General features: G+C 40.9%; 2 protein-coding genes across 3 annotated transcripts in view; one reads left to right on the top strand and one right to left on the bottom strand.

Annotated features, from left to right (window-relative positions):
• Positions 1–23,739, top strand: part of MTFR1L (mitochondrial fission regulator 1 like) — a 45,958-nt gene that overhangs the window by 18,605 nt on the left and 3,614 nt on the right. The gene's annotated exons all lie outside the window — the stretch shown is intronic.
• Positions 93–22,918, bottom strand: LOC122480101 (aurora kinase A and ninein interacting protein). The gene is made up of 3 exons (XM_043574101.1): positions 22,679–22,918; positions 3,095–3,233; positions 93–1,623 (listed from the first exon to the last, which is right to left on the bottom strand). Exons 1-3 carry the CDS (start codon positions 22,754–22,756, stop codon positions 770–772), a joined length of 1,071 nt encoding a protein of 356 aa, XP_043430036.1. The 5' UTR covers positions 22,757–22,918; the 3' UTR covers positions 93–769.

The following is a 23,739-nucleotide window of genomic DNA, read 5'->3' on the forward strand; positions in this document are numbered from 1 at the left end:
GTTCAGGTGAGACCCTGGCAGTGACAGAGCATATATTATTAAAAAGTTGCTTTTCCAGAAATAAAGCGGTAATGTTTTAATTACCATCAGAGTCAGCTTATAGAGTCATTTATTTGGATTCGTAGTTTTACAAAGGGAGTTCCCTCATACCTTGCAGAAGAGTGGTATCACATCTAGATTGTTATATAGCTCAGGCTATTTTAAGGGAGATGTTTAAACACAGTAGAAGTCTTTAAAATGCTGTAAAATCCCCACAAAAGTAAGTAGAAAGCAGAATGATGGTGGGTTTTTTTTAAATCTCTCTATCCTCTCTGACCCCATACATCTGGGCCCAGGAGATTTGCCTTATCACCTCAAAAAGGTGTCAGGAATAATGGTCCCATGGTTGAGTGGGGAAGCTAACAGCCAGAGATTAGAAGAACACCCATCCGTAAGAAGCGCTGTTCCAGTCAGGCATCTGAAAGGGCACAGAGGTGGCTCTGCAGGCTGAGTAGGGACTCTTTAGCGGAGGGATAAGTACCTGCCCTGCCTCCTCATTGCTCATCAGAGACTCGCACAAGTTTACCAGCCACCTCTTCCTCAGGGAAAGGCACCATCATACCCCCTCAACAAGTGGCCCCATTTGCTTTATTTACACCAAGAAAATGCTCAATTATAACATCATCCCTTGCCTCCCTCCCACCCACACTCCCAACCCCCCCCACCCCAATATTTTCCTACAGCTCTGTCATTTCGAGGTACTTTTAGAACAAAACCGTCATAAAGACATTTAGACTTGATGCCTGATAACCTGATTACCTTCTGAGTCCTGGGTAAAGAGCAAATCAGGCTGCAGATTTAACTGAGTGGGCGTCTCCTGGCACTGAGCCCAACGGCTGCTAGAAAACTGCCCTAAGCCCCGATTCTGGTTGTTGGTTACATCTTGGAAAGGAGCTCTAGAGTTGTGGGCAATGACTCGCTGGCCCTGAGAATCCTCAGTAAAAAGCTGACTCCAAGAGTCCTTGTCATTCTTTTCACTGTCCCAAGAAAATAGAGGGATAGGACAAGGGCTTTGTTTCACTGAGTGTGTGTTTTCCCCATTCCAGGAATCCCTGTATGTTTGAAGGAGGATCGGGGTCTGTCTGGTTTCTTTTGCAGACACCTTTTCTAATGGCGTCTTGTCCAAGGGCTCATGGCCCTTGCCCCGAGGTGGTTTAATGGGTCTCTCCAAACCCTGATAGTTCTTTTTCTTAGATCCATGAAGCCATTCCCTTTTCCAGGAAGAGTCTTTCTCTTCCTCCTTTTGGTCCAGTGAGCGAGAACCTTCCAAGTTCTTGATGAAGGAACAAGATGGAGAGGCTTTACTCTTTCCAGCACGGACTAAGGTGTCAGGCTGGAGCAAAGACAGCACAGTCAAAAATGGTGTTCCCATTCTGTGGTGGCCAGAATCCTGAAGGGGCTGTGGAGAAAGTCCGGCTTCCTGGGTGTCTGCAGGGGTTGAAGTGGCTAATGGGGGTGCCATGCAATCATCCCCTAAGCCCTGGATCAAATGGTCTAGCTGGGTTACATCATTCTTAGACTCTTTGTTGGTCTGACTTTCTATAGGAGATGAAACATTCCTCTGGTCACCACCAATTGTCCTTCCTAGTAAGACAGACATGAGCAAATATTACTCTGGAGGAAAACTCTGCCCTGAGCAGGATTTAGCTGGTTTTTTTTTTAAATCAGTATCAGCTACTACCACTACCTAGTGCAGGGGTCTCAGACTTGTCACACACCTTTATAGCTCGTCTTCCTGCTTTTAATCTCTACTTTCTCCAAAATGATTTTTCTAAAACACAGTCCTCATATTCTGCTGCTCAAATATATGGATGCTTCCAGTGATCTGCCTAACAGAGTCAAACATGCTAGCTATGCTCAGATCACACAGCCTACTTTTCTGGCTGCGTTTTCATATGTGGGATTTGTCTAACAGGGCACATCAACTTTGCTTTTGTTTATTTAACATGGTTTCTGCTAAACAGTGATTTGGCTAAATATATCGTCCTTTGAGAAGTATGTGAAACAGTTTTCACTGGTGACAACTGCACTGGTGACAGTGCAAAGAACATTAAATGCCCCACTCTGCAAACATTTCATGGGAAAGGGAGTAAAGACCATCAGGATGCTAAGTCAACCAGTAGGAAGGACAATAAAAAGAAACTGCTAATGTTCAGCCTGTCCCTTTGATCAGGCATGGAATGGATCCTGTTCTGCCTTGATGAATTACATGGACTCCTCCCGCCCATTATACCAAGATCTAATTACAAACAAAGCTGAATGATTTCCTCTTCCTCCAACAGGAATCATAGGGCAGAAACCATGTTTTGTGAAAGATTTCTCAACGTTGCCTAAGAATTCAATAGATTATAGAACATGCCAGAATTTTGAAACAGGAAGCATCCTTGAAGAAAATCAGCCCTTGTTACTTAAAGCAAAAAGTTGCTTATTTTAAGTTCTTGTTTGGGGCAGGAAGAGTGAATTTAAGATTTATGCAATGCAATCCTGGGAATCAAAAGAGTTAAAGCTCTCCCAGCACCCTTCATCCGGCAGACACCCTGCTCTGTAAGCCCCAGCCTGCTCTGAGGTAGCATATCCTCTGAAAAGGGACACGTAAGCAAAGAACTACCAAAGGAAGATGAGACACAAGCAACTTTATGCCAACCTTTCTAACAAAAACACATCTTTGACTAATTTGAGAAGCTTTATACAGAAACACCTACTATTAAATAATCTTAGACTGTTCACTGTGGCCAATCCAAGACCTAACTAATGGCAGGTCAGCTCCCCTGCACACCCCAACTCCCAAAGTATACCTTTCTCCTCACCGCTCTGTCAGGAAGTACAAATATTTAATATTAGACTGAGTGAACCAGAAAGAAAATGTTTGTAAAAGCACGTATATACTGCTTTGCAGAAGGGGAGGTTTTGTTGTGTTTTATAACACAACCTCTTCTAACAAGTCACTAAGTTTAACACAAAGCACTAGTGTCACCACTTCTCATAAACGTTGCAGCAGAGGAGAGTGCACGCATTCCTTTCTGCTCCCTGGGTATTCCCAGGCGGGTCACCATACCTGGCTGCAAGGTGAAGAAGGAAGCGATGCTGGTCTGCCGAATGCTTGCAGGTGCACTTCTTTGAGTAAAGGAAATCTTAGCCTTTTTTTCTCCAGGAAAAAGTGTTAGCATTTTGGTGTTTGGCTTCATTACATGTGTCTGAGAAGGGGGAGAAAAAGAACAATAAAACCTATTAATATCAAAACAGGTGCCAGATGGGAGAGATTCAACAAACACCAGTGATCCTCACAGAACCCTACTGGACCCTTTGGACTCCACCCTATCCTAGTCTCTGGGTAGTTTTTGCTGTGTACATCATCATCTACCATTTCCTGCCATACTGATGGTATTTTTCTCAGCAAATCACATATTCCAACTATAGCCTAATCTTTCTGCTTCCCCACGGAAATCAGGCTGACTAAACAGGATTTGTTGAAGTGATTTCAGGGATGACACTCTCTCTTATATTTAAAGATAATGATTCTACATTAGCAGCAGTGGACACATACCTAGTGGTTTTCAAATAGCCACATATGGTTAAGAGCATGGCTCCACAGTCACACAGCTTGGGTTCAAATCAATCCCAATTCTGCCACTGCTACTTATTAACTGTGTGATGTTCTGCAAGTTGTTTAATCTAGGTCTCATTCTCGTGTGTGAAATGGGGACAGTAAAGTACCTATCCCATAGGGCTGTTATGGGGATTTGGTGACTCAATTCACATAAAAGGCTTACACACAGTTCCTGGGATTCATACTAGTTGGTTATTACTAGAAGGAAAAGCAATGAAACAGCTAGTCTTACACACTTTCAGCCCCTTTATACTTTACAGTATGAATTAGAAGATGTACCATAGAGATTTGGGAAGTTTTGTCAACTAACTATAAATCTAACCTCATCTTTATTTAGTGTGATTTGGTTTTGTTTCGACTTGCTGGTTAAGAAATGCCTGAGAAGTAACCTGAGAACGGGGCTATACTCAATTCAGTTTGGTGTGAAAACCAAAGAAGAAATGGCATTTGCCAACATTCATGCTACAAATTGGAGATAGGTCTGAAACTTGAACCCAAATTATTAATTCTAGCCAAAGCTGACTTCATTTTTACATTTGGAAACTAAAATGTACTTTAACTGGTGAAAAAAGAAGGAACTCCTTGATATAAAACTCATACTTTGACTTGCAGTACTGGCTTGGAACTTTCCCTTCCACTACACAAAACTAGAAAACTGGATAAGATACATAAGACAACTGATTTTAGACGGTGGACAACAGGTATTGCATTGGATTGTGAGCCCTGAGAGAAGAAAAACAAATGAGGTGAGCCCTATGATGACCCTAGCTTTCTTCCTGGAATCACCTGTCGATTAATTAAATATATGGAGACTGGAATTTGGAGAAACTGAGGTGGCCACTCCTCCTCTAAAGTTGTGAAGTCCCCCACCTTGAACTTCGGAAGAATTTTGTGACTGACCAATAAAGTATGATAGAAATAACACTACATGGTTTACAAAACTAGGTCATAAAAATGTCATGCACTTCTGTCTTGCTTTCCTGAAATGCTCACTCTTGGAACCTGGCCGCCATGCTATGAGGAAGCCCAAGTAGGCACATCACTCTCTAAATGTTATGAGACACATCCTAGATATGGGAAATAGTGAGATAGAATGCAAACAAGTATTTTAGCACCTATATGCTAGGGACTGGGAATATAATGATGCACAAAAATATACAGACTGTTTCTGCCCTGTAAAGCTTACAGCTTATGGGGGAAAAAAAGACTAATAATATACAGTTATTTAAATGACTTACAAGAATGCCAAGTCCTGCATACACCATAGAAATACAAAGGATTGTAAGAATATTATGAAAAATTATATGCCAACAAATCAGACAACCTAGAAGAAATGGATAAATTCCTAGAAACCTATAACCTCCCAAAACTGAATCAGGAAGAAGTAGAAAATTTGAACAGATGGATTACTGCAATGAATTGAATCAGTAATCAAAAAACTCCCAACAAACAAAAGTCCAGGACCAGACAGCTTCACAGGTGAATTCTACCAAACACTTAAAGGAGAGTTAATACCTATTCTTCTCAAATGATTCCCAAAAATTGAAGAGGAAGGAAAACTTCCAAATTCATTCTATGAAGCCAGCATTATCCTGTTATCAAAACCAGATAAAGGCACTACTACAAAAGGAGACAACTATAGGCCAATATCTCTGATAAACACAGATGCATAAATCCTCAACAAAATATTAGCAAACCAAATCCAACAATACACTTAAAAAAAATCATTCACCACAATCAAGTGGGATTTATTCCTGGGATACAGGGTGGTTCAATATTCACAAATCAATCAATATGATATATATCACATCAATAAGAAAAAGGATAAAAACGATATGATCATTTCGATGGGGTGCCTGGGTGGCTTAGTGGGTTAAGTGTCCAACTCTTGATTTCGGCTCAGGTCACGATCTTGTGGTTCGTGAGTTTTGAGCCTGCATTGGACTCTGTGCTGATGATGCAGTCTGCTTGGGATTCTCTCTCTCCCTCTCTCTCTTCCCCTCCCCTGCTCATGCTGTCTCTCTGTTTCTCTCAAAATAAACTTTAAAACAAAATGATTTCAATATATGCAGAAAAAGCATTTGACAAAGTACCACATGTATTCATTATAAAAACTCTCAACAAGGTAGGTTTAGAGAAAACATACCTCAACATGATAAAGACCATATGAAAAACCCACAGCTAACATCATGCTCAATGGTGAAAGTTTAAACTGACAGCTTTTCCCCTAAGATCAGGAACAAGACAAGTGTCCACCCTTACCACTTTTATTCAACATAGTATTGGAAGTCCTAGCTTCAAAAATCAGACAAAAAAAAAAAAAAAAAAAGAATAAATGGCATCCAAATTGGTAAAGAAGAAATAAAACTTTCACTATTGGCAGGTGACATGATACTATATATAGAAAACCCTAAGGACCCCACCAAAAAAACCACTACAACTGATGAATGATTTCAAGAAGGTTACAGGATACAAAATCAATGTGCAAAATCCGTTGCATTTCTACACACTAATAATGAAGCAGCAGAAAGAGAAATTAAGAAAACAATCCCATTTACAACTGCACCAAAAATAATAAAATACCTAAGAATAAACAACCAAGGAGGCGAAAGACCTGTACTCTCAAAACTATAAAACACTGATGGGGGCACATGGGTGGCTCAGTTGGTTAAGGTTAAGCATCTGACTCTGGGTTTCAACTCCGGTCATGATCTTATGATTCGTGAGTTCAAGCCCCCTGTCAGGCTCTGTGCTGACAGTGCAGAGGCTGCTTGGGATTCTCTCTCTCTCTCCCTCTCTCTCTGCCCTTGCCCTGCTCATGCTCTCTCTAAAGAAATAAATAAACAAAACAAAACAAAAAAACAACACTGATGAAATAAATTAAAGATGACAAAAACAAATGAAAAAAATATTCCATGCTCATAGATTAGAGGGACAAATATTGATAAAATGTCCATACTACCCAAAGCAATCTAAATATTTAACGCAATTCCTATCAAAATACCAACAATATTTTTCCACAGAACTAAAACAAACAATCCTAAAATTTGTACAGAACCACAAAAGACCCTGAATACCCAAAGCAATCTTGAAAAAGAAAAACAGAGCTGGAGGTATCACAGTTCCAGATTTCAAGTTATATACAAAGCTGCAGTAATCAAAACAGCATGGTACGGGCACAAAAATAGACACACAGATCAACAGAATGAAATAGAAAGCTGAGAAATAAATCCACAATTATATAGTCAATTAATCTTCAACAAAGGAGGTAAGAACATGCAACAGGAAAAGTCTCTTTAACAAATGATGTTAAGAAAACTGGACAGCTACATGCAAAAGAATGAAAATGAGGGGTGCCTGGTGGCTCAGTCGAAGTGTCTGACTTCAGCTCAGGCCATGATCTCACAGTTTGTGAGTTTGAGCCCCGCATCAGGCTTCATGCTGACAGTGCAGGGCCTGCTTGGGATTCTCTCTCTCCCTTTCTCTCTCTCTCTCTCTGCCCCCCTCTCTGCCCTTCCCCTACTCATGCTCTGTCAAAATAAATAAATAAACGTAAAAAAAAAAAAGAAAGAAAATGGACCACTTTATTACACCCTACACAAAAATAAACTAAAAATGGATTGGATTAAGGATCTAAATGTGAGGCCTGAAACCATAAAAATCCTAGAAGAGATCACAGGCAATAATTTCTCTGATAGCAGCTGTAATATTTTTCTAGATGTCTCCTGAGGCAAGGGAAACAAAAGCAGAGCAAAAATAAACTATGGGGACGACATCCAAATAAAAAGCTTCTGCACAGCAAAGGAAACTATCAACAAAACTAAAAGACAACCTACCGAAGGGGAGAAGGTATTTGTAAATGATATATACAATAAAGGGTTAATATCCAAAGTATATAAAGTACTTATATGACTCAACACCAAAAAAAAACCCTAAAAAAAACAAAAAAACAAACAAACAAAAAAACCCTCAAATAATCCAATTAAAAAATAGGCAGAAGACACGAACAGACATTTCTCCAAAGATATACAGATGGCCAACAGACATGAAAAGATGCTCATCATCACTCATCATCAGGGAAATGCAAATCAAAACTAATGACATATCACACCTGTCAGAATGGCTAAAATAAAAAACAAGAAACAACAGGTGTTAGCAAGGATGTGGAGAAAAAGGAACCCCTGTACACCTTGGGAGTGCAAACTGGTACAGCCACTGTGGAAAACAGAATGAAGGCTCTTTCAAAAATTAAAAATAGAACTACCATGGGGCACCTGGGTGGCTCAGTCAGTTAAGCCTCCGACTCTTAACTTTGGCTCAGGTCATGATCTCATGGGTTCCTGAGATCAAGCCCCTCGTAGGGCTCTGTAATGACAATACAGAACCTGCTTGGGATTTTCTCTCTCTCTCTCTCCCCCTCCCCTGCTCGATCTCGATCTCTCTTTCTCTTCTCTTCTCTTCTCTCTCTCTCTCTCTCTCAAAATAAACAAACATTTTTAATACAAAAAACTCCACAAAACTACCCAGGCGCCTAGGTGGCTCAGTCGGTTCAGTGTCTGGCATGGCTCAGGTCATGATCTTGCAGTTCTTAAGTTCAAGCCGCATCAGGCTCTCTGTTGTCAGCACAGAGCCAGCTTTGGATCCTCACTCCCCTCTTCCTCTGCCCCTCCTCCACTTTCATGCTCTCTTTCTCTCTCAGAAATAAACATTAAAAAAATTTTTTTTTGTTTAAAGAATTACCATATGATCCAGTAATCTCACTACTGGGTATCTACCGAAAGAATACAAAAACACTAATTCAAAAGGATATATGTGCTCCTATGTTTATTTCAGCACTATTTACAATAGCCAAAATATGGAAGCAGCCTAAGTGTCCACTGACAGACGAATGGATAAAGAAGATGTGATATATATATATATATATATATATATATATATGGAATAGAATATTATTCAGCCATAAAAAAGAATGAAATCTTGCCATTTGCAACATGGATGGACCTAGAGAGTATAACACTAAGCAGAATCAGTCAGAGAAAGACAAATATCATATGATTTCACTCATATGTGGAAGAAACAAAACAAATGAACAAAGGAAAAAAGGACAAACCAAAAAACAAACTCTTAACTATAGAGAACAAACAGGTGGTTACCAGAGGGGAGGCAGGTGGGATGCTGGGTGAAGGGCTGAAGAGTACACTGATCTTGATGAGCATGGAGTAATAATACATGAGATACTAAGTCACCGAAACTAATTTAACACTGTTAACTATACTGGAATTAAAGTTTTTAAAAAATACTAAGTCCTATAGAGAAGACTTACAGAAACTACACATTATGTTGAATACCTGAAACTAATTTAACACTGTATGTTAACTCTACTGGAATTTTTTTTTTAAATACAAAGTCCTATAAAGCAGACTTATAGAAACTACACATTACCAGATAACAGTAAGACCTCAATTAGCAAAACATCTTGGAATAAAGCTTTTCACCAAGTTGGCCATCTTAGCAGGAATAGAACATTCTTTCCTCAGGTCAGAGCAGTATCAGGAGTGACAATGTCCCCACAGTTATAACTCCCTTACAAGACTTATGGCTTTAAGGAACTATGTTTATCTCAGTGAAATTAGTGAGCACAGGTCATCTGGAACTGAGGGGACCCAGGTACAGTCCTTTAGCTCATTATCCTTACCTCAAAATAGATCCAACCCTTGTGTGTATATTACACAGTGTAAGAAAGCCTGTCTAAAAGGCACAGGGTTCGTACAGGACCAAACACGTTGGTAAGCCACAGCCTAGGTATTAACAATTCTTACCCTGTAAGAATGCCTCAAAGATCTAACTTCAAGAAATACATTCCCTCCAACCCAAAGCATCTCTAGTCCTTTGGCATTATCACATTCATGGTCCCATTGAGTTTTCTTCTTTCAGAGTGGTAGGAGTAACTGACTTCCTACAACCACGGAGGCCCTGCTATTGCTATCACAAGGATCCCCTGGGATGTATTTCTACAGAGAACAATGTTTCTTTTGGCTGCAAATCACCTCAAAAGTATGGCCTTTTCTTAAAGGCAACTCTATTATCAAAGCAGATCTGGGATCATATAATTCACCCTTCTAACTATTGGAAGATGTTTGTGCTTCCATGGCATTGAAGTTCAGTTTAGACCTCGTTCTATTTTTATCTCTTCCAATAATTTATCTGCAAGTCTGTCTTAAAGTTCTGCTTTCAAACCAATTTAATTCCCCTTTTTTATGATTCATATGGCCTTCAAGTCCAGTATATACTTTGATCCAACTTACTTTTTTCATTATGGTCACTGGTCTTGAATTTATGTATGAAATCTCATTACCCTTATATACTGATAGCTTTGAAAAAATACAAACACGTGTTTCTTTTTGCCCTACTTCTTCTTTTATGCTTGAGATCCCATACTCCTCTCTTCCCACTTCTCCAAGTCCCCCCTCCTCCTCAGTCTCTCACAGAAAACCTTTTCCAATCAGTCACTGTCACACCTTATCAAGTCACGCTGAAAGTGATGCTAGCTAATAAGGACACCCAAAAGAGGACTGTTTAAGGGGTCTGACCCAGAAAAGCTGCCAAGATTCCCATCATCTCCAACATAAATGAGCTTGGTTGAATGAATAATAATAAAGTATTCATTCAAAACTTGCTTCAAGCTCTCCAAACCTGTGAAACAAATAACACATTATCCTAGTTCAGATATCATGAACTCTTGCCTAGTCCTAGACTATTACGATAGTTTCTTAACTGGTCAGGCCCTCATTCAATACCTGTTTCAATGAGTCCCCCACCCAATATCTAGACTAATCTTCTTGTAGTATAACTGTCAGCATACCATCTTGCTCAAACTCTATCAATCATTTCTCTACTACCTTGTAGCAGAAAGTACCAACTCTCAGACCGCACACATCAATGATTCCAGTTTACCTTTTTCTCCATTACAAAACCTCTGTGTATACTGTAGCATAATACTTACCTACATGCCAGTTCCTATTATGGCCTCCACCTTGCTCATTTCTGTGCCTCACACAGAAGGGCCTTTTTCACACCCAAGTCTGAAATGCTACATATACTTCAGTTTAGCCCCAAGCATTCCTGATTCCAACAACCAGAGGTGATCTCTTCCCCTTACAAACTTGGCATTTATCACTTGGTATTTCAAGACTTACCTGACAAAATCCTGGTATCAAAATTTGATTCACATACTTTTTTTCTGTCCTCCACAGAACTAGCTTAATGCACAGAGTGAGCACTTAATTCAGTAAATATTTTAGGAAGAAAGTGGGTATATAGGAAGGAAACATTCTGGTTATGTTTTATATATGTAACTACTCGTTACATTTTCAACGTCAACAAAGCTCTCAGAAAACATTAAGCCTTTTCCAATACTGTGATCAAAGTCAAGGTGAGCTCCTGTCACTGTAATTGGTGTCACCCATAGGTCCAGAGCACAGACTGGATGAGAAGTACACCCATGGAAAACTAAAGGTTTTCCTCCCAAAATAATCAAACAATACAAAATCTGTTACAAGAATCTTCTCTGGAACCACCCGGCACTGATTTTTCATCTTAACCTAATGACAACTTCAACAGGGGTAACAGCAAAAAGCAATTTCTTTTAAGTGTCACAACTAAACTGAAGACCTGATATGTCTACATCCATTAGCATTACTAAGTCTCATAAAAAGGGCACTTCTTGCTAATGAGATTTTTCTCACTTAAAGAATGTCCCGCATACCAGATCATTATAGTACGGTGTTTTCATACACATGCCATCAATGTTGCCCTAATAAGACTATGTACTGAAGGTCTGTTTAAGCTTCCTGATTTTAACTACTTCCAGTACAGCAATGGCCAAATGTGGCCCTCTCAATAGCAGAGATGATGGTCCCATGCGAAAAGAAGAGCACTGTGTTCACTTAAATTGGAAAGCAGGTGCCTTAAATAAAATGCAATGGAGTAGAAACCCCCACTCTGGAACAAATCTTCAAGTCCCCCTGGAAGGTGTCAACTTTGTGAAAAGAATTACTGTGTATGTGTGTGTGTTTGTGTGTACACACACACAATATATACAGTTGACCCTTGAACAATGTGAGGGTTAAGGTCACCGACCCTCCCACACAGTTGAAAATCCACACACAACTTTTGACTCTCCCAAAAACTTAACTACTAATAGCCTACTGTTGACCAAAAGCCTTGTTGATAACAGTCAACTAACACATTACATTATATGTATGTACATACATTATATGTATTCTTACAATAAAGTAAGCTAGAGAAAAGAAAATATTAAGAAAATCATAAGGAACAGAAAATATATTTACAGGACTGTACTGTATTTATCAAAAAAAAATCTGCAAATAGACCCACGCAGTTCAAACTGTGTTGTTCAAGGCTCAACTGTACATACAACCAGCCCATGTTATATCTATTCTCCCAATTTCCAAACACTATTTCAAGACTTTTTTTTTTTTTTTTTTTTTTTTACTTTTTTCTCTACAATCATCTACTTACTCCAGTCCCAATTTCTGGCTCCTAAATGTAAACAGAACTAAAGGGAAAATGCAAACGTCCTTTAAAAAGGGAGAGATGCCAAGGGCTGCAGATAACTGGACAAAAGCCACAGTTTAAAAACATTTAAGAGACTTCCCGACTCCTACCAACCCCACACTTAGGTCCTTCTTTTTTTTTTTCTTTGTAGTGTTTATTTATTGTTGAGAGAGAGCTAACTCAAGTAGGGGTAGGGGTATGTGGGCAGAGAAAGAGGCAGAGAGAATCCCAAGCAGATTCTGAGTTGTCAGTGCAGAGCCCGAAGAGGGGCTTAAACCCACAAACTGTGAGATGACGACCCAAGAGGGTCGAAGACCCAAGAGGCAGACACTCAACCGAGCCACCCAGGCGTCCCATGGGTCCTTCTTGAGCATAACCATGTTTTAAATATATCCATAGAAAGCAATAATCCGCCAAAAATAATTTAAATTTATACTATTCTGAATTAGGCCCTTGTCACCTCTTGCCTAAATTTCTGCACTATCCTCCAAATTCCTCTAACCTTTCAGTGTACCACTTACTTTCACGTAAGTACAACTGGGCTAATCTTGGAGACTGTTATGTCAAATGCCTTCCATGAATTTCCTACCATATGGTACTATTTACCCTCCTAATCTCACCTTCGACTCCCCTACATTTTTAACAGCTTTTTAACAACTACATAACAGATATATAATCTTTTTAACAGAGATATAATCCACATACCATAAAATTCACCTACTTAAGTGTACAGTTAAGTGTTTTTTAATAGAGTTGTATAAACATCATCACTATCTACTTTTAGAACATTTTTCATTGTACCCATTAGCAGTCATTCCCCATTCCCACCCCACCCTAGCCCCAGGAAACACTGACTTACTTTTATGTATCTAGAGATTTGTCTATTCCGGACCTTTCATACATCATACAACAGCTGGTCTTTTGTGACTGGCTTCTTTCACTGAGTGTATTTTGGAGGTTCATCCAGCTTGTAGCAGGTGTATGAACTTTAGTCCCTTTTTATTGCCAAATAATATTCCATTGTTTGGATATACCCTTTTATCTATCCATTCATCACTGTCGGGCAACTGGGCTGTTTTTATTCTTTACTATTACAGGAAACGTTGCTACAAACATTCAAACATTCACTCATTGGTGTACGAGTTTTTTGTGAAAATATCTTTTCATATCTCGGGTATACACATAAAGGCAGAAGTGCCAGGTCATACGTTGAACATATAGGTAACTATGTTGAACGTTTTGAGGAACTGCCGAACCATCCTGCAAACTGCCTCTACCGTTTTATACGTGCACCAGCAATGTATGGGGGTTCCAGTTTCTCCAAGTTGATAACAACTTGGTATTCTCTTTTTGATTATAGCCATTCTAGTGGGTGCCAAGTGGTTACCTCCTTGTGGTTTTGATTTGCATTTCCCTAGTGACTAATGATATCGACTATCTTTCCAAGTGTATATCTGAATAGACCTATAACAAGTAAAGAGATTAAATTAGTAACTTAAAAACTTCCTGCAAAGAAAAGTCCACTGTGTGCCACCTGAATTGGCTGAGAATTGTCAAAACCGGCAAGTTTAGGCTCCTCTTTGTTTAAGAGGCTTCCTTTACCTCCTGTCTCTCCTCTGACACTTTGCTATAACCAGCAAGAAGAAACGAGGTAACACCTTCGGTACTGCCTAGAAATCTCCTTAGCTGTATCACATCACCCAGTTCCTTAAGTATGTTCTCCACCTTCCACCTCACTACAGCCAACAGTAGTTGTAATAAACCTCCTGTCACTACGTAACAAGGATCCCCTTTCCTCTAATTTCCAGTAACATTATTTTCACTTTCCTTTAAACCCTCACCCACAGCTTCCTCAAAGACCATCCTGGTTCTAAAAGCAGTTTTTAAAAGCTCTTCAAGCTTTCACTAGCACTCCCTTCAAAGTCCTTCCACCTGCCACCCACTGCCGCATTCCAAAGCCACTCCCCCATTTTCGGTTTTTGTTAGGCAGCACTCCACTGCCAGAACCAAAATCTGCATTAGCTTTCTATTGCTGCATTAACACACTGCCACAACACTTAGCAGCTTAAAACAACATTTTTATCTCACAACGTCTGTGCATCAGGAATTTGAGAGCAGCCTATCTGGGTGGTTCTGGCTCACAATCTCATTAGGTTGCATTTAAGATATCAACCAGGACAGCAGTATACACTTTCAAGGTGGCTCACTCACACAACTGTTGGCAAACACAGTAAGGTTCCTCTATAAAGCTGCCTGCATATCCGCACAACATGACAGCTGACTTCCCCTAAAGAGACAATGAGGCTGAAGCTGCAATGCTATTTATGACCTAGCCTCAGAATTCTAACATTAACACTTCCATCACATTCTAGTCATCAGAGTCACTAAGCACAGCCCACATGTGGGGGGTTGCTTAATCTCCACCTTTTAAAGAAAGGCGTATCAAAGAATTTGTGGACATATTTTTAAACCACCACTCCTTCACCCACAATAAAAAATAATCTCGTCTTTCTCTAAATGCTTAGAATTTCCTTACACCTCTAAGGCACTTATAGTCTGTCTGACAGTTATGTGTGTACCTAACATATCCCATGCTGCCAGGATTGGAACCGTCTTATCCACCTTTTTATCATCTGAGGACACCTTACACATGATGAAAAAACACACTGGACCAAGAGTCAGAAGACCTGGAATCGAGCCTTAGAGCTGCACTTACTCCGATGTGATCTTGAGCAAATTTCTAGCCTAACTTCAATTTCTTCATCTGCAAGATGGAGATCATCTCACCTCCCTCACAAAGCTTACTGAGAAAGTTAGGTCAAACAATACATGTAAAGAAGTTTTACAAAACATAAGCCATTACATAAAGATCACATTGATAAACATGTTAAGTTACATTTACAGACCCGTATCAGTATTATAGTACTGACCCTAATATAGTGTTGCTACAATGGATTTCAGTATTATTATTATTAAGCCTGTTCAGTTTCAGTGAAATACTTTTCTCCTCTATTTTTTCTTCTTCTTTTTTTTTTTTTTTTTTTGGTTAAACACTTTGACATTTCACCAGAGGGCTCCAAGCCATCTTTGCTCTAAAAAGCTCAACGTCCTCCCACTTATCTTCTCATCAGAGTGAGAAAAATAGAATCAGCAACCATAACCGTATCTAAAAGGTTTTTTGTTTTTTTTTTTTTAATTTTTTTTTTTCAACGTTTATTTTTTGGGACAGAGAGAGACAGAACATGAACGGGGGAGGGGCAGAGAGAGAGGGAGACACAGAATCAGAAACAGGCTCCAGGCTCTGAGCCATCAGCCCAGAGCCTGACGCGGGGCTCGAACTCACGGAGTGCGAGATCATGACCTGGCTGAAGTCGGACGCCCAGCCGACTGCGCCACCCAGGCGCCCCTAAAAGGTTTTATCTAAAAGCTCAGATGGATTAGTTCATTCACTCAATCAGTTTTTACTGAGTACCTACTACGTGCCACTGTTTGAAGGACTGCCCAATGCAACTTTCATTCTAGTAGAGGAAAATAATAAATGAACAAGTAAATATGTAGTATTGTAGTATATCTGGTGGTAAAAGGGCTACAGAGAAAAATAAAACAAGACTAAGGTGTTAGGGAGTATGGGAAGTAGGGGCTAAGTGAAAGGCATTTTTATGGTGGTTAAGAAGTGGACTCAATGTTAAGTTGACATCCAAACAAATGAAAGAGCAGAGCCATGTGGCATTTTAATCCCTATGTGTTTGAAGTGAGGTGTATAAAAGTCCCTGCAGAGATACGCTTGGTTGGAAGGCCAGTATGACTAGAGCAGAGTGAGGCAGAGAAAAGGAGATGAGGTCTAACATGTGAGAGGGAGCCTGCTTGGGATTCTCTCTCTCTCTCTCTCTCTCTCTCTCTCTCTGCCCCTCTCCTCCACCCACCCTGTCTCTCTTTTTCTCTCTCTTGAATAGATAAAATAAAACATAAAACATAAAAAATATTTAAAATGTGTGAGAGGACATACATGGCCAAATCGTCCCTTGCAAGCCTCAGAGATTCCGGGTTTTACCAAAGATAGGAAATCACTAGATGGTTAAAATTAACAGTGAGCAAAGGGTCACTCTCATTCTGACTCGGGCAGCAGTGGTAGAAAGAGTAGGAAATTATGAGATTATAAACACAGTTGAAGGCAGAATCCAGAGGATTTGCTGATGGACTGCGTGTTAGTAAAGCCACACAGTGGCATTCAGCGTTCTGCCAAGGCTGGCCAAGAAACAAACCACGGATACCTCAGCCAAGATTTCTGACAGCTTCGCATTTCTGTCTCCTTAGTTAGGCCCACTTCTCCTTCTCTGCTGCATGTATTTCAAGGGTAAGAAACCTTCTGCATTATAGGTGAAGAAATAGAAATTATTTTTGAGTTGTAATGATATTTTTTTTTTTTACATTTATTTATTTTTGAGAGACAGAGCATGAGCTGGGGAGGGACAGACAGACAGGGAGACACAGAATCCGAAGCAGGCTCCAGGCTCTGAGCTGTCAGCACAGAGCCGGACGCAGGGCTCGAACTAACAAACCGTGAGATCATGACCTGAGCCGAGGTCAGACGCTTAACCGACTGAGCCACCCAGGTGCCCCAATATAATGACATTTTGAATATAGTACACCTAAGAGACAGCAAATACACAAAACACATACTGAATCTTCTTACTTCTTTATTGTGTAGAAAAATCTTAGAAATATTCCTCAATATTTAAATATAGAGGTATCAAAGTTAAAATACAAAATCTAAAAACCATGTAAACAAGATGGCCTTTTCAAAAACTCATACTAAAACTCATGTCTCACATGGAAAGTTCTCCCATCATGTATTTAATGAAAGATGAACAGTAGAAAAATGTTTGATATCATCTCATTTGTGGGGAAAACAGATTTACTTATATACATAGAAAATGTCTCAAAGGATACCAAATTGTTAAAAGTAGCTACCACCAATGAAGCTTTTTACTCTTTTGTTTTGTGCATTTTGGGTTTTTTACTGAATACAATTCTATACTTATTTTTTTTTTACAAACATATATTACTCTCAAATTAAAAAAAAAAAAAACTGAAATGAAAACAAATACAGTAGCCTCCATACCAAGGCCTAGGGAATGAGGCTGAGCCTGCCATGTCTGCGGAACCAGGAGAGAAGCAAACTCACTCCAAACTCATCAGTATCTATCTTCCAGCCAGACTACAAACCACCCCAGTAGTCTCCCCAAAATAACAGACAGTTATGTTTAGAGATCAAGTGGGAAGGGGCATGTTTTCTAAAACACTTGGCCACTAGCAACTGCCTTAATGCCTGACATTAAAACTCAAACAAATGTGTGCCTATTTGATAGCTGCTTTAGGAAAAGGCAGGTTTCTACATCCTGTGAAAGGGAATCTTTAGTACTTTGCTCTGGGCTGGAAGTCTTAAAAAGTTAGAGGAAAAGGAACTAGTCAGAGAACCAAAGTTTTCAACAAAATTTAATAGAAAATTTTAGGGACGCCTGGGTGGCTCCTTTGGTTGAGTGTCTGACTCTTGATTTCGGCTCAGGTCATGATCTCACAGCCATGAGATGGAGCCCTGTGTTGGGCTCCTGCGCTGGGCTGGGCATGGAGCCTACTTAAGATTCTCTCTCTCCCTCCCTCTACCCCTCCCCTGCTCACACATGTGCTCTCTAAAAAACAAACAAAACTTTTAACACACATTTCTCTCCACACACATGCACCAAGAAAAGGCCATGGGAGCACATGGGGAGAAGGCAGCTCACTGTCTGTGAGCCAAGAAGAAAGTCCTTACCAGAACTCGACCAAGCTGGCACCCTGATCTTGGGCTTCCAGCTCCCAGAATTGTGAGAGAATGAATTCTGTTGTTTAAGCCACTCAGTCAACAGTAGTTCGTTATGGCAGCCTGAGTAGATTAAGGCAAACTACTGCATGCAATGGATACTATTCCACATCATGGAATACTATATAGTCTTTAAAAAAGAATAAAGCAGCTCTTTGTGAATGCATATGAAATGATACATAAGATGCAACAAGTGAGAAAAAGCAAGTTGCAGAACAATGTAGAATATGCTACTTATATGAAGGAATAGATATTGTATTTGTTTGTACATATACAGAATATCTCTGGAAGGATACACAAGAAAGTTGTGGCCTCTGAGATGGGTCAAGGATGGTTAAAAGTATTAGGTAGATATTTCACTGTATATCCCATACATTTTAAATCATTACCAGACAAATTGTAATACCTACCCCAAATAGGTTTTTTTAATATTTATTTTTTAGAAAGAGAGAGAGAGTGTGGGCACATGCAGGTGAAGGAGGGGCAAAAGAGAGGGAGAGAGATGATCCGAAGCAGGCTCTGTGCTGACAGAGAGCCTGATGCAGGGCTCGAACTCACAAGTGGTGAGATCATGACCTAAGCCAAAGTCAGACTCTTAACCAACTGAGCCACCTAGGCACTGCTGGCAGCCCCCCACCCCCGGAAAAACATTTTCAAGTAAAAAAAAAAATTTTTTTTTAAGGAACAGGTGGTTTGTTATTTCTCAAAAAAAGGACTTTAATGGAGGCACCTGGGTGGCTCAGTCGGTTAAGTATCCAACTTCAGGTTAGGTCATGATCTCACGGTTCATGAGTTCAAGCCTCACACTGGGCTCTGTGCTGACAGCTCAGAGCCTGGAGCCTGCTTCGGATTCCGTGTCTCCCTCTCTCTCTGTGCCTCCCCCACTCACACTCTGTTTCTCTCTCTCAAAAATTAATAAACATTAAAAAAATTATTTTTAATGACTTTAGGGGCGCCTGGGTGGCTCAGTCAGTTAAGCATCCAACTCTTGACTGCCACTAAGGTCATGATCTCACGTTAGTGAGATGGAGCCTCAAGTAAGGCTCTGAGCTAACACTATGGAGCTTGCTTGGTATTTTCTCTCTCCCTTTCTCTCTGCCCCTCCCCTGCTCACACTCTCTCTCTAAATAAATAAATAAAGAAACGGTTTTTAAAAATGATTTTAGAGGCACCTGGGTGGCTCAGTCGGTTAAGCATCTGACTTCAGCTCAGGTTGTGATCTCTCGGTTTATGGATTTGAGTCCTGTGTCGGGCTCTGTGCTGACAGCTCAGGAGCCTGGAGCCTGCTTTGGATTCTGCGTCTCCCTCTGTCTCTGACCCTTCCCCACCTGTTCGCATTCTGTCTCTCAAATATAAATAAATAAACATTAACATAAATAAGAATAAAAAATGACTTGAGTTGTAAGACACTTTTTAACAGTCATCAATTACTTTGTTCAGGAGATGGTAGCCACTGTAGGGGAGCAAAATTTGCCACCCCAAAATGTGTCCCTTTGGCATATGTATTAGTTTAGGCTGATTACTTTAAAAAATTTTTTTTATGTTTTGTTTTGTTTTTGAGAGAGAGACAGCGTGTGAGTTGGGGAGGGGCAGAGAGAGGGAGACACAGAATCCAAAGCAGGCTCCAGGCTCTGAGCTGTCAGCACAGAGCCCAAGGCAGGGCTCGAACCCAGGAACCGTGAGATCATGACCTGAGCCGAAGTCAGACGCTCAACCAATTAAGCCACCTAGGTGGCCCTAGACTGATTACTTTTTTGTTGTTGTTGTTTATTTATTTTTGTGAGAGAGAGATAGAGCATGAGTGGGGGAGGGTCAGAGACAGGGGGAGATACAGAATCAGAAGCAGGTTCTAGGCTCCAAGCTGTAAGCACAGGTCCTAACCCAGGGCTTCAATCCACAAACTGTGAGATCATGACCTGACTGAAGCCGGACATCCAAACGAATGAGCTACCCAGGCACCCCTACAGGTGCATTTCTATACACTAATAAGGAGCTATCAGAAAGAGAAATTAAGAAAACAGTTGCATCCATTTACAGTTGCATCAAAAAGAAAAAAAATACCTAGGAATAAATTTAACCAAAGAGATAAAAAGACCTGTATTCTGAAGACTGTAGGACATGGATAAAAGACATTGAAAATGATAAAAATAAGTGGAAAAATCGTGCTCAGGGACTGGAAGAATTAATATTGTTAAAATATCCATACTACCCCAAACAATCTACAAATCCAATACAATCCATCAAAATATGATTTTTCACAAAACTAGAACAAATAATTCTAAAATTTGTATGGAAGCCTAAACAGACAAAGCAATCTTGAGAAAGAAGATCAAAGCTATAAATATCATGCTTCCTGATTTCAAACTATACTACAAAGCTATAGTAAAACAGTACGGTACTGACACAAAGACACATACATAGGTCAATGGACTAGAGAGCCCATAAATAAACCTACAAGTATATGGTCCATTAACCTACTACAAAGGAGGCAAGAATATACAATGGGGAAAAGACAGTCTCTTCAATAAATGGTGCTGGGGAAACTGGACTACTATCTTAACACCATATATAAAAATAAATTCAAAATGGATTAAAGACCTTAATGTTAAGACCTGAAACCAGAAGACTGCTAGAATGAAAGGCAATAAGCTCTTTGACACCCATATTAGCAGCAGTTCTTTGGACCCGAATCCTCAGGCAAGGACAACAAAAGCTAAAATAAACACAGGGGATTACGCTGAACTAAAATGCTTTTGCAGAGGAAACCATCAACAAAACAAAAAGGCGACCCACTGAATGGGAGAAGATATTTACAAATCACACATTCAGTAAGAGGTTAACATCCAAAATAAAGAACAGACACAACTTAGTATAAAAAAACAACAACAACAACAAAAAAAAAAGATTAAAAAGTGGGCAGAGGATTTGAAAAGATATTTTTCCAAAGAAGACACACAGATGGCCAAGAGACACTCCTGAAAAGGTGCTCAACGTCACTAACCATCAGGGAAATGTAAATCAAAGCCCCAGTGAGACATTACTTCACACCTGTTAGAATGGCTAGTATCAAAAAGATAAAAAATAACAAGTGTTGGAGAGGATGTGGAGAAAAGGGAACCCTCATACACTGTTGCTGGGAACACAGACTGGTGCAGCTACTAAAGAAAACAATATGGAGGTTCTTCAAAAAATTAAAAATAAGGCGCCTGGGTGGCTTAGTCAGTTAAGCAACCTCCGCTCAGGTCAAGATGTCACAGTTTGTGGGTTGAAGCCCCATGGAATCCTCTGTCTCCCCCCCGCCCCTTCACTGCTTGCACTCACATTCTCTTAAAAATAAACATTTAAAAAAAAAAAATCAAAAAAAAAAAAAAATTTTGAAACTAGAATTACCATACGCTCCAATAATTCCACTTCTGGGTATTTACCTGAAGAAAATGAAAACACCAGTTGGAAGAGATACATGCACCCCTATATTCATTGCAGTATTATTTACAACAGCCAAGATATGGACGCAACCCAAGTATCCATCGATAAACAAACATAAAGAAGATGTGATAATACCTACAATGAAATATTACTCAGCCATCAAGAATGAAACCCTGGGGCGCCTGGGTGGCTCAGTCAGCTGAGCATATGACTCTTGATCTCGGCTTAGGTCATGATCTCACAGTCCTGACTTGGGTTTGTGACTTTGAGCCCCACATCTGGCTCTGCCCTGACAGCACAGAGCCTGCTTGAGATTCTCTACCCTCTCCGTTGGCCCCTCCCCCGTTTGCGGGCGCTCTCTCAAAATAAATCTTTTTTAAAAAAGAGAAAAAAATGAAATCCTGACATACAGCATGGATGGACCTAAAGGGTATTACACTAAGTGAAATAAGCTAGACAGAAAAAGACAAATAGGTCTGACTCCATTCATATGTGGAATCTAAATAACAAAAGAACAAACAAAACCGAAACAGATACACAGGTATAAGAAACAAACTGTTCGTTACCAGAGGGGGGAGCCGGCGAAACAGGTGAAGGGGATTGAAACAGGTGAAGAGGATTAAGTCACAAACTTCCGATTATAAAATAAGTCATGGGAGGTCAAGTACAGCGAAGGGACTATAGTCAATAACACTGTAGTAACTTTGTAGTTACAATAATATCGTAGTAACTGTATGGTGACCACAGCAACTAGACTTATCGTGGGGATCACTTCTTAATGTGTAAATGTTGAATCACTATGATGTACACCTGAAACTACCAGGATATTGAATGTCAAGCATAGTTCTACCCAAAAAACAAACAAAAAAACAACACTCCTCGGAGCACATTTTCTGTCCACCCTCCCCCCACATCTCGAAGCCTTGCAGTCCCAGTCTCTTCCTTACCCATCCACAGCCTGCCTGCCTTCCCCCCTCCGCCCCGCCCCATTCCTCTCCACTCTTCCCAAACCCCATTTTTCACCCTTCTTTAGGCTCCAGTCCCTCTCGCCTCTGAATTCCCAAAGCCGTTCCTTTCTTGGTCCCCGACTTTACCTCCATCACCTCCCCTCTCACGCCTCCAGGTCCCTAACCCCTCCCCCGACACCCTCCCGCGCGCCCACGACCCACCTGCACTTTCCGCCTCTTCAGGGCTGCCGCGTCCAGCCACACGCCGCAGGCCTCCTCCTCCGGGCCTCTCCGCCTCATGGCCGCCGCGGACACCCAGCCCACAGGACGCGTGGCTCTCGCTGCCGGTCCCGCGGCCTCAGGGAAGGGCTATAACGGCCGCCGCCGGCGTTCGGATCTCGCGCCAACGCTGGGGGGCCGAGCCAGGACGTGGCCGCCGGCGCAGGCACCGCCCCGGCGCGCGCCCCGCCCTGCCCCCCAAGCCCCGCCCTGCCCCAAGCCCCGCCCCTTTCCTTAACTCCCGCTGGAGGCTTTAACCGTGGGTTCGCTCCTTGCCCTTTACCGAGGCCTTCACGTCATTTGTGACGGGTCTTCTGACTCGAGAGTCGCTTTCCCGCGACTGTGCTGTGTCAACGCGTTCGCGACACTGCATAAGGAATATATGCTTATATGCTTTTTGCTGTGTTGGTTGCACTTTTTAAAAAATTTTTAAACGTTTTCTTGGGACAGACAGTGAGCGGGCGGGGGAGGGGCAGAGAGAGGGGAGACACACACAGAATGTGAAGCAGGCTCCAGGCTCTGAGCTATCCGCATAGAGCTCGATGGGGGGTCCGAACCCACCAACTGTGAGATCATGACCTGAGCCCGAGTCCCACTGCGCTTAACGCACTGAGCCACCCAGGCGCCCCTAGTTGCGCTTTCTTGCTGTAAATGTAACTTCCCCGGGGCTCTGCGTTTTGAGTCTCAGTAACCAAACACTCGAGTTTATGAATTACTCGTGAAAGTGAAAAAAAAGATCTAAGCATAACTATGAGACCACATGGGAGAGGATTTAGAAAATGGGAAGAAAAATGAAAGCTCAAAGTTTGGAGTCTCAGGCCTATCAGCTCCCAGTCCTGCCTTCACAGCTCATGTGTGACCTTGGATTTTAAAGAGGATCAAGTGAGGTAACATTTGTGAAAGTACTTTGCAAATTCTGAAAGCCCCTCAGAAATGCAGAAGTGCTGGCATCCCACTCATCCATTCCATCCCTAATCACGTGTCGCATAGATGTTCTTTATATA

This window comes from Prionailurus bengalensis, chromosome C1 (assembly GCF_016509475.1).
Source record: "Prionailurus bengalensis isolate Pbe53 chromosome C1, Fcat_Pben_1.1_paternal_pri, whole genome shotgun sequence".
Classification (NCBI taxonomy): domain Eukaryota; kingdom Metazoa; phylum Chordata; class Mammalia; order Carnivora; family Felidae; genus Prionailurus; species Prionailurus bengalensis.